Source organism: Meleagris gallopavo, chromosome 15 (genome assembly GCF_000146605.3).
Source record: "Meleagris gallopavo isolate NT-WF06-2002-E0010 breed Aviagen turkey brand Nicholas breeding stock chromosome 15, Turkey_5.1, whole genome shotgun sequence".
NCBI classification, from domain to species: Eukaryota; Metazoa; Chordata; class Aves; order Galliformes; family Phasianidae; genus Meleagris; species Meleagris gallopavo.
In genome coordinates this window covers 1,695,678-1,708,828 of record NC_015025.2, presented here as the reverse complement: position 1 = coordinate 1,708,828, position 13,151 = coordinate 1,695,678, and the positions used below count along the sequence as shown (strand labels likewise).

At 43.8% G+C, this 13,151-nt stretch overlaps 1 protein-coding gene across 4 annotated transcripts in view; it reads left to right on the top strand.

The window, feature by feature from the left end:
- Positions 1 to 13,151, top strand: part of MATR3 (matrin 3) — a 26,901-nt gene that overhangs the window by 1,885 nt on the left and 11,865 nt on the right. Inside the window, exons 1-2 of one of the 4 annotated variants that reach the window (XM_019620341.2) lie at positions 1,859 to 1,888; positions 12,482 to 12,543. In XM_019620341.2, coding sequence (XP_019475886.2) covers positions 1,874 to 1,888; positions 12,482 to 12,543 — 77 coding nt within the window. In that variant the 5' untranslated portion in view covers positions 1,859 to 1,873. Of the gene's footprint in view, positions 1 to 1,858; positions 1,889 to 1,925; positions 7,922 to 12,481; positions 12,544 to 13,151 lie in introns of those variants that run through there. The other 3 variants (XM_010718860.3, XM_010718859.3, XM_010718861.3) reach the window with 3 other exon arrangements.

Here is a 13,151-nt window from a genome sequence, read left to right as displayed (position 1 = left end):
CGGGCGTCCCGTGCCCCAACGGCCGGTTCATCCGGAGCTAGTCAACGCGCGAGGCCGTAGGAGGCTGGCGGAGGAAGCGCTCTTTCTATTCAGTTTCACTTTCGTGTAATTGGCGCTGCGGTTACGAGCCGCCGCGGCGGTGCCGCGCTCATAGCGCGCTGTGCGCACGCAGCGTGTTTAAAATAAAACGTCAGAACCGGCTGTGAGCCTCGGCTGCCGCGCTGCTCCGACGGAGCCTTTGTGCTGCGGAGTGGAAGCTGAAAAATCCATCCGAAGTCTGTGGCCGTTTTCCTTTCGGTCCCTTTGGGATGATCATCCGGTGCTGTTCTCAGCCACCCAACAGGGCTCTTCTTTCCATCCATCTCCCAGTTCTTCGGGGTGTGGGTGGGGGGGTGCGCTGCTTCCCCAACCCCAATGGGCACAGAGCTGCTCCTTTTGGACACTGTGAGCTCCCCGCAGCTCTGTGCCTTGCGAGCACGGTGGCAGACTTTTGCACTGCTGAGAGTACTGCTCGATCCCTGTGAACCTTGGAGCACAATGTGTTAAAAGTTGTAATATACCCAAGCATCTTCTCTTCAGAACGTAGCAAACCGTATGTTAACGTTTTCAGTTCTGAAGCTAATGAACTTTTGTCTTAGAATTGTATTCGGAGATGCAGGAAGTGATTTGTGAGTGAATGATATGGAATAACGGGATGTGAGCGAGGATGCTGGCAACTGGAGCTGACCCTGGAGGTGTGCGAGGAACATTTAGGCATTGTGTTGAGGGATGTGGTTTACTGAGAACTATTGGTGACAGGTGGATGGTTGCACTGGATGATCCTCTAGGTCTTTTCCAACCTTGGTGGTTCTGTGATTCTAACCGAGACCTGTGTGTGCTCAGTATCCCTGCCCTTTGTCCTGTGCTGGGCAAGGAGATGAACTCAGAGTGCAAATATCTTCTTTTTCAGAGGAAAGATCTCTTGCTTATGGTTCTGATGTTGGTTGCAGTGCTGTGAGCCTGTTTTGAGAAGCTCTCTGAAGTTTCTGTGTTCTGAAAACTTCAATCCCCGGTGTTTGTGCGTGCCCATAAAAATGCTCATGAATTCAGTGAGAAATGAGCAAATATTGCACGCAGCCCTTCGCTGCCATGCACACACACCGAGCTGAACGCTGGGGCAGCCCTAAGGTAGCTGTTGTAAGCAAAGCTGCAGAGAAGTGATTTTATTTCAGCCTCTTAACTTATGAACATATTGGTGCAGCCTCTTTGCTGCTTGCATTTTTTCTCAGTGCTCTCAGTCTTAATACCAAATCCCCCACTGTATTTCTCAGCTAACACACTGTGCAGGGCTCTCCGTGCTGTGTTGTGCAGCCAGAACTCGAACAGGAAGGTTTTCCTTTGGGCACGCCTGCAGCTAGAATGCATCTCTGCCATCAGGAGCACAGTTCTGCTTGGGAAAGAATGCTCTTTTATCCCAGTTCTTGAAATGCCTGCAGGCAGACTTTCACTCGTTGATTAGTCAGAAGGCTTTATAATTGCTTAACAGAACAAAATACAGAAGTTAAAAAAAAAAAGATAATTAGTTCTCTGTTAGAATGCTGTTCTTGTTCTCTGGTTTGATCTGCCTACTTTGAGAAAATGGTGACAGTATGTGCCTTGCCTGTGAGAGTGTTTATCTGCAAAACTGCTGAGAATGAAAGGAACCGCCTCCTTTGACACGAGCGTGGGCATGTGGTCATTGATACCGGAGTGTCCAGCCTGGGATCCTAGATGGTTCTGTTCTGCAGAGCTCCACTGCTGGCACAGCTTGGTGAGGCAGTGCTGGAGGCCATACCTGTGTGTAGTGCTGCTGCTGCTGATAGTCACCGATTGCTGCAGGAGCAGGAAGGAGTGCATGGCAGCTGTAGAGGTAACGGCCTGTTCGTGGAGCGGTCAGTGCACATGGTGGCTTTTATTCTGTGTCTTTTGGCCGCTTGTATTTCTGTTTCTTAAGATACACTTCTTCCTTTACTCTTCCTGTGGCGTTCCAGAGGTCTTTGTTTGCTTCTGTTGTTTGTGTAAGGGAGTAAGTGCACTCTGCAGCTTTATACAGAAAGGGGTGCTTGAGTTGATGGAATTGTGTAGTGAGCAGAAATAGGAGCTCAGCATCTTATTGTTACAGTGCTCTGTTGTGCACTCAAGTGTTAGAAACCGGGTCAGTTCTTTAGGATGTCTTAACTGCTAAAGCAGTTAATTTCCCTCTTAGAAACACGTCTTTTCATGTGTAATTTCTCTGTTCTGAAGCAGTCTTCTGTTACAGTAAGTTCAGATCTCAGATTACCACCTGCTCCTCTGATCCGGCAACTCACTGAGATGAAGCTGAAAGTAGTCCTAAGGATCAGGGCAGTTTCAGTTGTTCCACAAGGCCGTAAGGGCTGGCTGAGCTGCCCAGCACAGTGCGTGCTGCCATGGAACTCGTGCTGCTGAACTCTTTCAAGGTCATAACCTTTGAAGATCACTTCAGCATAAAACGCTGTGTCCTTGCTGCAGTACTCTGGATGCTGATACCTGAAATGGGTGATAATCTCTGTGTTCTGCATGTGAAGCTGCTGGGCATTTTGATCTTCCTCCTTTACCTTTGGAAAAATGGTGGCCTTTTATTGTCCGAGCTGAAATGATTCCTGTCGGCTTGGGATCAGTGCTTTGGTGGTTCAGCAGCCGGAAAACATCTGCGTCCAATTTCCTTGCAGGTCCTTGTGTTCACTACTGCTATATCACAGAGCAACATGGGCAGCTTTCAGTCTAAATCTGTAACTTCCAGATCTCCTGTAGATAACCTTTGTGCCTTCGTGTTGTGAATGGTTTGCTGAGAAACCTGCGGCTTCTCCCATGGTGGAGGAAGTTGTTGCAAAACAAATGGCTGCACTGTGAGTAACACCTCCAGGAGAGGAAAAATCTGCACCTCTTGGTCTGAATAGTGAGGATTTCAGAGGGGAAACTTTATTTGAGACTTTCATTTCGAAGCTGCACGTTCTTCAAAAGTCTTATTGCTGCGAACTGAGGATGTCTTTTTCAGCTTCTGAATTACTTCATGACTGTACTGTAGGTGGATTTACTCAAAACACACTGAATTTAATCAAACCTTGTTTTTTTTTTAAGTGAAAGTGAAACTGAATAGAAAGTCAACGCCATTTCTCATTTTTGAGACTTTTCTATAAGTAGTGGAAGAAAAATGGGTAAAAGATGTGTTGTTAGAAATTAAGGAGTTCAGGATGAATGTGTACACACATAGTGAAGGAACGGGGTGGTGGAAGGAATAGGAGGAGGTGGTCATTTAAGATGGCCAGTGTGAGAACCTGGGGCCCAAACTTTGTGAGAAACAAAAGTAATTTATGTGGAACCAGAACTCAATTAGTTCTATTGGGAGTAATCAGTTTGCCATAAAAAACAAAGTCATTCCGTAGTGTTTGAGAAATCAGCCTTAGGCCTTACCTGGGCCTCCATTTGGCAGCTGTGTATCTGTAGGATTCAAATCCCTTGCTTTTGTTGTCTGCCTTTACAGAAAGCTCTTGTGCAACTTTCAGGTACAGTTTTATCATTGTCCACATTTGTCTGGAAATCTGTTAACGCTTTGGCTTTAAACTTATTTCAGGGTAGCTTCATATTTTCAAATCTCGCTATGTCCAAATTTCTGACCACAGATCTTAAAAATGTATGTCTGAAAGCCTGTCTGTTCCTGTTGTAGCTGAAATTACGTGAAGAGCAATTAGTGTAATACTTTCAGCTGAGCTAAATCGTATCTGGATCTTGAGATGGCTCTGTTCAGCCGCACTCATCTTGTTGCTGGGACTCAGTTGATGGCACCCTTGCTTAAAAGCCAGCAGACCTCGGCTGCTGGGAGCTTCTCTCTGCTGGATGCTGATGTGAGATCCTTCCTAAGCAATCGGTGCACAAACCTGACCACGTGGGAGTTAAAGTTCTTCAGTCTGATTTTTAGCCCTCTCCTCTGCCTTCATTTGTTTCCTACTTCCGATCCGAGAGAGTGGGGATGGTTGTGAGTGGAGCACAGCAGCTGAAGGGGGATGTGACAGAACAGGGAGTTATGTCACAGATGTTTAACCCTGGGTAAATGACTCAGATGAAGTTTCCCTAACTCCAGCTCTCGGCTTGCTGACACCAGAATCGGTCACCAGCACACAGGTGTCCTTGTGTTCTCCTTCGTGCTTTTCCATAAGACTGCCTGCCTCTGTTTCTTTGTCTCGTTGTCCCCCCCATTTTCCTGTTTTTATTTTTCTCCTGCTTGCTTCTTTCTTCTGCGGGGCTTTGCAGCAGCACGGTGAGGTTGTGCAGGTGAGGTTGTGCAGCTCCGTGTGGTCGCAGCCCTGCATCTAATCAGGCTCTGCAGCCCAGTTCGGTGCTAGGCTGGGCTGTTAGGTTTTGTTCTCTGGTAATCTCTGCAAAGCAGTGGACAATGAGCTGCCAATTGAAAATTGTGACAAGAGGATTAACGAGCATCTGTTCAAAGAGAAAGGGTTGTTTTGGAAAGCAGAGAACTTTCCTGATAGAGCAAAATCCTGACTTGTGCAGTCCTTTACCAGCAGGACACGCCGTGCCTGGCCACAGGGCTGCCTGCTGCCTCGCTGTGACGGTCTGCTTTGTAAAGCTCTGCAACACCTGGCTTGATGAAGAGGCTGTTAAGTTTGGTTTCACACCATTCTGTGAGTGCATGAAAGAAAGAGGAGGAAGTTTTGCGTAGAGATGGAGTAAGGACTGTGGAGCTGTGTGAAGAGTACCAGCTGTATGTAAGACAACACGTGATGCTGGATGGATATGACTGTCTTCTCTCGTTTGAATTAACTCTTGGTTTTTATAGCAGTCCTGAAATGCTGTTTGTTAGTCCTCAGGATGTTCAGCTGTCCTGGATGCCTGCTCAGCGTTTGCCTCTGCCTCCCCTGTTCTCGTTTCGCCGTTTCCCTCTGCAGCTCTCTGCAGTGCTTTTGTGTCTTCTGCCTCAGATACTTCAGAACTTCTTTTCATCCCATGTTTCTCAATCTCAGTCTTAACCAAATGCTGCACAATTAAACTTGCTAGGAGGTAACTCCAAAATATGTGGGTTTTATACCCACATGTGAAATATAGGTTTAAAGGTACCAACAACAAAATGTACAGAAAATTGAGTAAGGCAGACATTTTCAGGGAATTCTGGCTAGGTTGCGGGTGCTGTTTCTCTTGCAGTAGTCATTATTTTTCTCCATGGAAGTGTAATTTCGTAACAGTGCTACTTTTGTGTGTAATATGAGAAGGAAATGGGAGGTGCTTTGCAGCGGAATGAAAACAAAGTGGAAAAGCTTTATGCAGTGCTGGAACAGGGCTCTGAATTGAGCAGGCAGCTGGGCTAGAGGCGCACACGTAACCTTGACCTTTTTCCTTGTTTCCAGTACAAGAGAAATTGCCTTCTGCACAACTGGACTCTTCAAGGAAAAATCCTTGCTTTTGTTTTACCCTTTCCATTCCTCCCTAAAGTGCCTGCTCTTAGGAGCTGGTTTTGTTTGGAGCTGTGTGATTTCTGCCTGTTTCTTCTTTAAGCCATAAGGAACTGAGGAGCAGTGCAAAAGCAAAACATGTCTGCGGAGATTTGGAAGGACTTTATTGCATCAGGGGTACAAGAACAACATGTCCCTCATGGAATGGTTTCATGTGTGTCAGATTGCTTTGTATTTTGTGTCTGTGTCCCAGGGCTGAAGGACTATGGGAGGGAAGGAAGTAAAGTATCGCAGCTTATTCCTGCTCTGCATTAAAACAAATTTCTGACGTACAACCATTAGCCTATAAAATATACTGCTACAAACTTGGAATAAATGCGGTTAAATCAGGCATTTGAGCGCTAGGTTGGGATGTCTGAGTGAGGACACTGGGTGGATAAACATCTCCTGAGTGCTGGCTAGGATCTTTAACTGCCACGTGTGTCACGGTACCAGAAGTGCCGGGAGCGAAGCAGAGCAGCACAGCAACAAGAGCCACAGCTGCCACTGCCTGCGGGGCTGCATGGGGCCCAGTGCCATCTACTGACTCCCAGGTCTCTTCCTGCAGGTTTCCCTTGGGCTCCCAGCCCAGAAATAAGCCTGACCTTGTTTAGCTTGAGGTCTGAAGGTACGGGCTGATGTCACAGCTGCAGTATAACAGTAAAGATTCGCTTCCTGTGTGCTGCTATCCGTATAACTGCAATTTGAGCAAGAGGTCTTATTTACTTCCTGAAAAATTTGAAACTTGTTTTTCTTATTCACATCTATCTTCACATCGGTAATTTGATTTTTAACTGCATAAAGATTGAAATATTGTGGTTGGTCTTGTTTACCAGATCTTACAGCAGAAACTTGTTACCCAAACTTCAATTGCTTTTAACTTCCTTTCGTCCTATCCTGTGGTGGTATAGGTTTCATTTTCAAGTGTGTGTTATATGCCAAAGTCATCTCTGATTCTGGGCACTGAAGGTTTTTTTATGGTCTTCTCACAGAGTGTAGTGCAGCACTGCAGGTTATAAAGAAAGCCATAAAACAGAGGTCAGGGCTTATATGCTAGTAAGCTTTAGATGCTTTTAGACATCCCAAACTTCTGAAATTCACTTGTCTTCAGTATGAAAGTAGTTTGTTTATTTTTTTTGTTTGTTTGTTTTGTAGAAGAGTGGTAGTATGTATAGGAAATACTGCTGTATTTTTATCTGAAACAATATTTGTAGGTTCTGGGTACTTCTTGTATCTGTTTTATTATATGATGAAAGCCTTATAAGATTGAGATCTTTAATGTTTTAGATCAACATGATGCATAAGTTTAAAACTGCATCTGTTTAAAGGGATTTATGACTAAAACTGCTTGTTTTTCTACAGAATTGTCTGGTGTTTCTCAGCTTGAAGAAGATCTGCAGTCATTATTGATCCTCTTTCTTGGCGTTACCGCTTTCGAAGTGAAGTTTGCCTAGCTTTGTAGTGCGAGCTTTCTTTTCAGCCATCTTAAACCAAACCAAACAAACAAACAAAGATTTTGATCCGTAAAGTAGACAAGCTATAGCTCTACAATGTCCAAGTCATTCCAGCAGTCATCTCTGAGTAGGGATTCACAAGGTCATGGGCGTGAGCTCTCTGCAGGAATAGGCCTTCTTGCTGCTGCTACCCAGTCTTTAAATATGCCAGCATCTCTTGGAAGGATGAACCAGGGTACTGCACGCCTTGCTAGCTTAATGAATCTTGGAATGAGTTCTTCATTGAACCAACAAGGATCTCATAGTGCACTGTCTTCTGGTAGTACCTCTTCCCATAATTTGCAGTCTATATTTAACATTGGAAGTAGAGGTCCGCTCCCTTTGTCTTCTCAGCACCGTGGAGATGCAGACCAGGCCACTAACATTTTGGCCAGCTTTGGTCTGTCTGCTAGAGACTTAGATGAACTGAGTCGCTATCCCGAGGACAAGATCACTCCTGAAAACTTGCCTCAGATCCTTCTACAACTTAAAAGGAGGAGAGCTGAAGAAGGTTATGGTAGAGATGGCAGATCATCCACACGGGAACCACCGTACAGAGTACCTAGGGATGATTGGGAAGAAAAAAGGCATTTTAGAAGAGATAGCTTTGATGATCGTGGTCCTAGTCTCAACCCGGTAGTTGACTATGACCATGGAAGTCGTTCTCAAGAATCTGGTTATTATGACAGAATGGATTATGAAGATGACAGATTGAGAGATGGAGAAAGGTGTAGGGATGAATCTTTCTATGGTGAGACTTCGCATAACTATCATAAATTTGACAGTGAGTATGACAGAATGGGTCGTGGCCCTGGTCCCGAGAGATCTCTCTTTGAGAAAAAGAGAGGTGCTCCTCCAAATAGCAATATTGAAGACTTCCATGGATTCTTACCGAAGGGTTATCCCCATCTGTGCTCTATATGTGATATGCCAGTTCATTCTAATAAGGTGAGTTATGCACCAGATACTTCTATTTTCCTTTACGTTGTAGTACCTGTTCTGTTTTTACCTATTTCTTTAATTATTTCTATAGCCTGGTTGCTTTTGAAATGATCTGAAAGTTGGTTTGAGAGTGAGAAAGGCACTTGGTTTATTTGCAAGTAATTGTTAACAAACGTTGTAAACCAGGGCTTTACATTAATGTATTTTGTTTGCCCAGATTGCTTAACTTCCAGTCAAACAGCTATCATCTACTGGGATATCTTATTTGTATTTTACATCTACATGTTCTCTTAACCACAAACATCTGGCATTTAAGCAGTTTTTTGGTGGGTTTTTTGTTGGTTTGGGTTTTTTTGCAGTGTATCTACTGTGCCCTTCAGGAAGCTAGTTCCAGCTCTCCTCCACATCTATCTTGATTGCCGATTTATATGTAGTTAAGATGCGTTCTTGCACAGTTCTGCTTTTTCCCTGTCCAAAGGGAAAGAGTTAATGTAGAGCCCTGGAACCTGTTTGCAAAAGTTTAAAAATAAATAAGTAAAAATAAATCACGTTTTAGATGAGCTCATTCTTGCCTTTTTAATTTCACTTTAACACTCTATCTCATACTATGGCTGAAATTTGTCGTCATTTTTCTCCTTTTTCACAACTTTCTTAGACACTTCAAACTCACTTTTTATTGTCCCATGTTGCATCTATCCCTGTAGACTCTCCGAGCAATCAGCCTGCTGCTGCAGTATCTGCTCTGTGTTCCTGGTAGTGTTCTTTACTTGGCTGGCAGGTAGAGTTGGGTCTTCGGGTCCGTTCAGTCCCGCTGAGGCTTCCCTCTCAGTTTGTCCGCCAGTGGTTCAGCTCTCTGCAGCGGTAGCACTTTGCTCAGAACGGCCTGGTTATTCAGACGGTATTTTCAGAGCCTTCTCACTTTCAGCTTTTCCAATTTGACTCATCTTGCTGATTTGCAGGCTACTAGGCAATTTAATTGGCTAATTGGCAAACGCAGTGCCCCTCTTGTCACAATTAGTGGCTTATTAGCCTTCAATTGAAAAGGCAGTACGTGCCACGGGTGTGAAATTGGTACCATGTGGAATTACTGTTACTAACCGTTTCTTTACAGTTACCTCTCAAAAGTGCTGCTTCTATGCATCCCATCTTGTTGAAACGTGAGTTGTCCCCACCAGGAGCTGATCAACACACATTAGAGCACGTGCTGTCCTACTCCAGTTGATCTGACACTTTACACACTTGTTTTGCTTTAATTACTTTATATAAATTAATCACAGCAGTCTGGGTTTCTCGTCTCCGTACTTTCAAGACATTCGTTTTTGTAAAAGGTTTAAATATGAACAGCTGAAATGCCACACTCACTTTTGTATAAGAGACTTCATTTAGTTAGATTGAGAACATAAACTTCTGAGGCCCTTGGAGATGGCAGCAGTACTCCTGTAAGTAGGGTTCTTTTTAGCTTTAGTTTATTCATCGTTTGCTTTGGTTTGAAGGTCTGTTTAATTAAAGGCTGTCCAACCTAAAGTATCTTTCCAAGCAGAAGAAATACCAAATTCTTTTGACAGCATAACTTAAGTGACTGACTCCTTCACGACACACAAACCCATCTTTTTTAGTAACACGTTTGCCTTAAGCTGCTGAGAACACCAGAAAATATTTGAGATTGGATCTTCTGTTTCTTATGACCCGAGTTTGGGTTTTGTTTCTGTTTCGGAAATCATGTTATGGCAAGAATTGTTCTCTTTCTCTCCTTTTTTCCTCCACTTTGCATATCTAACAGTTACAGAGTTTCCTATTCTGTACCTCCCACAAAATTAAATCAAGAACTTAACGTTTGAAGTAATTTGATTTGAACCAGAATGTATGGAAAGCAGAAAGGGAATGCTTTTCTTAGCTAGGACAATAGAAGCTCATTATAATAACATCAAAATCTCACTTTCCCAGCCCCAAATAAAAATACTATGGAATATAAAACAAGAAAAAGCATATGATAATGCAGTGTATCTGTTTTAGCCCAAGGAAGCAGACAGCTAGTCCTCTCTTTGCTCTTCTAGTGATGTTACCACCTGCTTCATTAACTGCTGCATACAGACTCTGATCCAGCCTGTTTTGGCTAATTAGGAATGAAGTTTAGCCCAGCTTTTCAGTCCATCTTGATCCCTTTGTCAAGGAATGAGGTGTTGAAGCTTAGCGACTGCTTTCCCTGCAAACAAAGAGCCTGGTGCAGTACCAGCAGATTAGTTTGGAGGTTAAACACTTGAAACTGTGATATATCTCAAAGGGCAAACACGGCTGTGTCCCTAATAAGGCAGTATCTAAAATTAGGTGCTTAAGTCTGGCCTGCTTTTCTAGAGAACAGCGTGTCCTCTTGCTGGCATCAATTGAAGCAAAAGTAATCTCCATTTTAATAAACTCGATTGAGAATTTCTTTAGCTTAACACAAATGCCCAGAATTAATTAGTGTCTGCAAATATCCAGGGCCCTGCAACCTCAGACAGGTGGCACCTCAGAGCAGGTACAGGAAGGGAGCAAAGCAATGAGTAGATTCAGAACTCTGCTTAAAATGGACTTAATGGCATGGATGAGCCGTTGTTGTTCTGGAAAGTTTCCCCGGGGGAAAAAAAACCCAGTTTATACATCAGATCTCTCCTCTGCTTATTGTTTTCTTTGCCAATTGAAAAAAGTGTTTGAAGTATGAGAATCAGATCCGCGAACTTTGGCCCTGGTTTGCAGATAACTTCAATTTCAGTTTATAATAATCTCCAAGTACGTGTTAAGGCAGCTCCAGAGGTGTGTTATACTTGCGGAGCCAGCCACTGAGGCTTCACATGTAGTGCAGCTGAATTTAGGGGGCTGTTAGTGCTAGAAGGGCTGCTTTGTGTATTACAGCACTAAAACTTGTTACTGGCTTTAAAACTGAAGAACATTTGCTTTAAAGTACCGAGTTTCACAGATAGAGGGCTTGCTCGTGGGCTTTGAGTCTTCCGTTTGCATCCTAATTGCAAGCATATTTGCTAATCCATAGTTGCAGAGCCTACATCTTGTGTGGTTAACAAGAAGTGCTCATTTTCCACCTTGTTTTTAAAAATAAATTCATCCTGCTCCATGTTCTCTTCTGTGTGTCATGGAGTGTAATAGCACAGTGTAGCTTAATGCTGGGACTTACAGGAGACGTGGGATGCAGTTTGTTCTCCTGGTGGGGAGCACAAGGTGGGCACTCAGGGCACGCAGAACAGAAGCCCCGCCAGGGAGGATGGCTGTAGTGTGGAACTGAACAAAGCAGGGAAGGGCAAGGCCTGGGACATCCTTTACCTAAAATAAAAGATGTATAAAATGGGCCAATGCAGTATATGTATTTGCATCCGAAAACACAGCTGATGAAACTGCCCCCCAAAAGATGTAATTACTCTCCCTGTGGTCATAAAGCTGTCCTGTCCCATCCGCCTGCTGCTGGTCGCTGGCTTACTGAACAGCAGCAGAGTGGAAGTAAGCCCAGGGTGTTACACAGCCATCTGTGTGCAGTGACACTTCAGTGCTGTCACTGAGTACAGCCGGCGTGTGTAAGAACACTGGGATCTGCCGGTCAGGCTCTGTACCTAACAGTCCCTGTGCCTTCTCTGACATAACAAAAAGCAGGGAGGTGAACTCCTGTCGTAACAGGTATAAGATGCAGGGAAGCAGAAGGCCTCGTTCCTTTCTCGTGTTAAGGCCAGAAGCAGAGAGGCTGGAAAGCCTGGAGCTAGTATAAAAACAGCAGTAAGAGGAGAAGAGCTCAGGTAGCCTGGAGGGTACAGCTCCTGCACGTGGCCGAGATGCTGGCCCTTCTCTAGTAGCTTCAGCAATTGCATGGTGTGTTACCCTTTGTGCTGCTGACCTCTGCCACCTCTTGCTCTGTACGTGATGGATATTTCCACTAAGAACTTCACTGTGATACTGAAGTAATTTGATGTAGTTCTATTATTCCTCCTTTCTACCATCTTGATTAGATCCCATTTTTCTCGACTATTCCCCTCAAATGCTCTTAAATTTTTATATTTCACATGTGTAGTTGTAGTTTGTCCTAGCTATGCACTTTTGTTTCTTTTAGTCTTTCCTTTCTGAATTCCTTGCAGTTTCTTGGCTCTTTCTTGGCTTTGGAAACTTGAGTCTGTAGTCCACATTCATCTTTGATAATCCGAGGAATGAAGCAGAGAGCAGAGGAAATTCTAAAATTCTAAAAAAAAAAAAAATTAAAATTAAAAAATTAAAAATCTCAGCACTTGTGCAAGTTGGAACGTCAGCAATACACGTGTGAGCTGTGGCAGGCAGCCTGCAGGCTTCGCATGTTGGAGGCAGGATGAAGCCCAAAGGCATCTTTCATCAGATACCTTTCCACCCAAAGTAGGGGTTGAGAAGTAGGTCCAGTTTCAGCGTGCCTTCAGGACTCTAAAAAGTATTTTGATATCTGTGCGTTCATCTTAGATACTTCAGTTTAGAAAAGAAGATGGTATGCTACAACAGTGTTATGTTGTTAGAAAGAGCTTGTCCTGGGTGGCTTTTAACTTTGAGTTATTTACTTTGCTGCAGGAGTGGAATCACCATATCAATGGAGCGACTCATGGCCGACGTTGTCAGCTGCTGCTTGAAATGTATGAATTTGAAGTACAGTAAACATCCTTGTGGCATGAGAGCAGTATAAGTAGCCAACTGTCAGCTGTGATGCTCAGAGCAAGCTTAAAAAAACATGCTGTGTGTTGCAGGGAATAAAGATACGCTACTTTGAAAGTGCATTTTGGGACACAAAAGGAGTGCTGGTTTTTAAATTCTGAATCCTGCTGTTGCCCTAAATGCCTCCAAGGCTGAGGACTGCACGTCCCTGGGCAGCCCATTCCAACACCAGCCCCCCTCCGTCAAGGAACGTCTTCCTGCCCAGTCTGGGCCTCCCCTGATGCACCTCGAGGCCATTTGTTTGCATCCTATCACTTGTGAATCTGCTGCAACTTTATTTTCTACTAATCAGGCTTGTGCCAAGATTTTTTTTTTTTGTAAAATGGGTTTATTCTATGCAAATTATAATATAAATCAGCAGCCGTGTTACTTTGAATGTAGGAATTTTCTCATAAAGACTAGCACTCCCTTTTGTAACTAGAAATTAGATACTGCAGTTTATGGAATATGTAAAGGTATTGCAGCCTATACGAAAATAGATATAAAAATTACCACGTAGTGAGAGGAGATTGGATTTTTTCTTACTTTT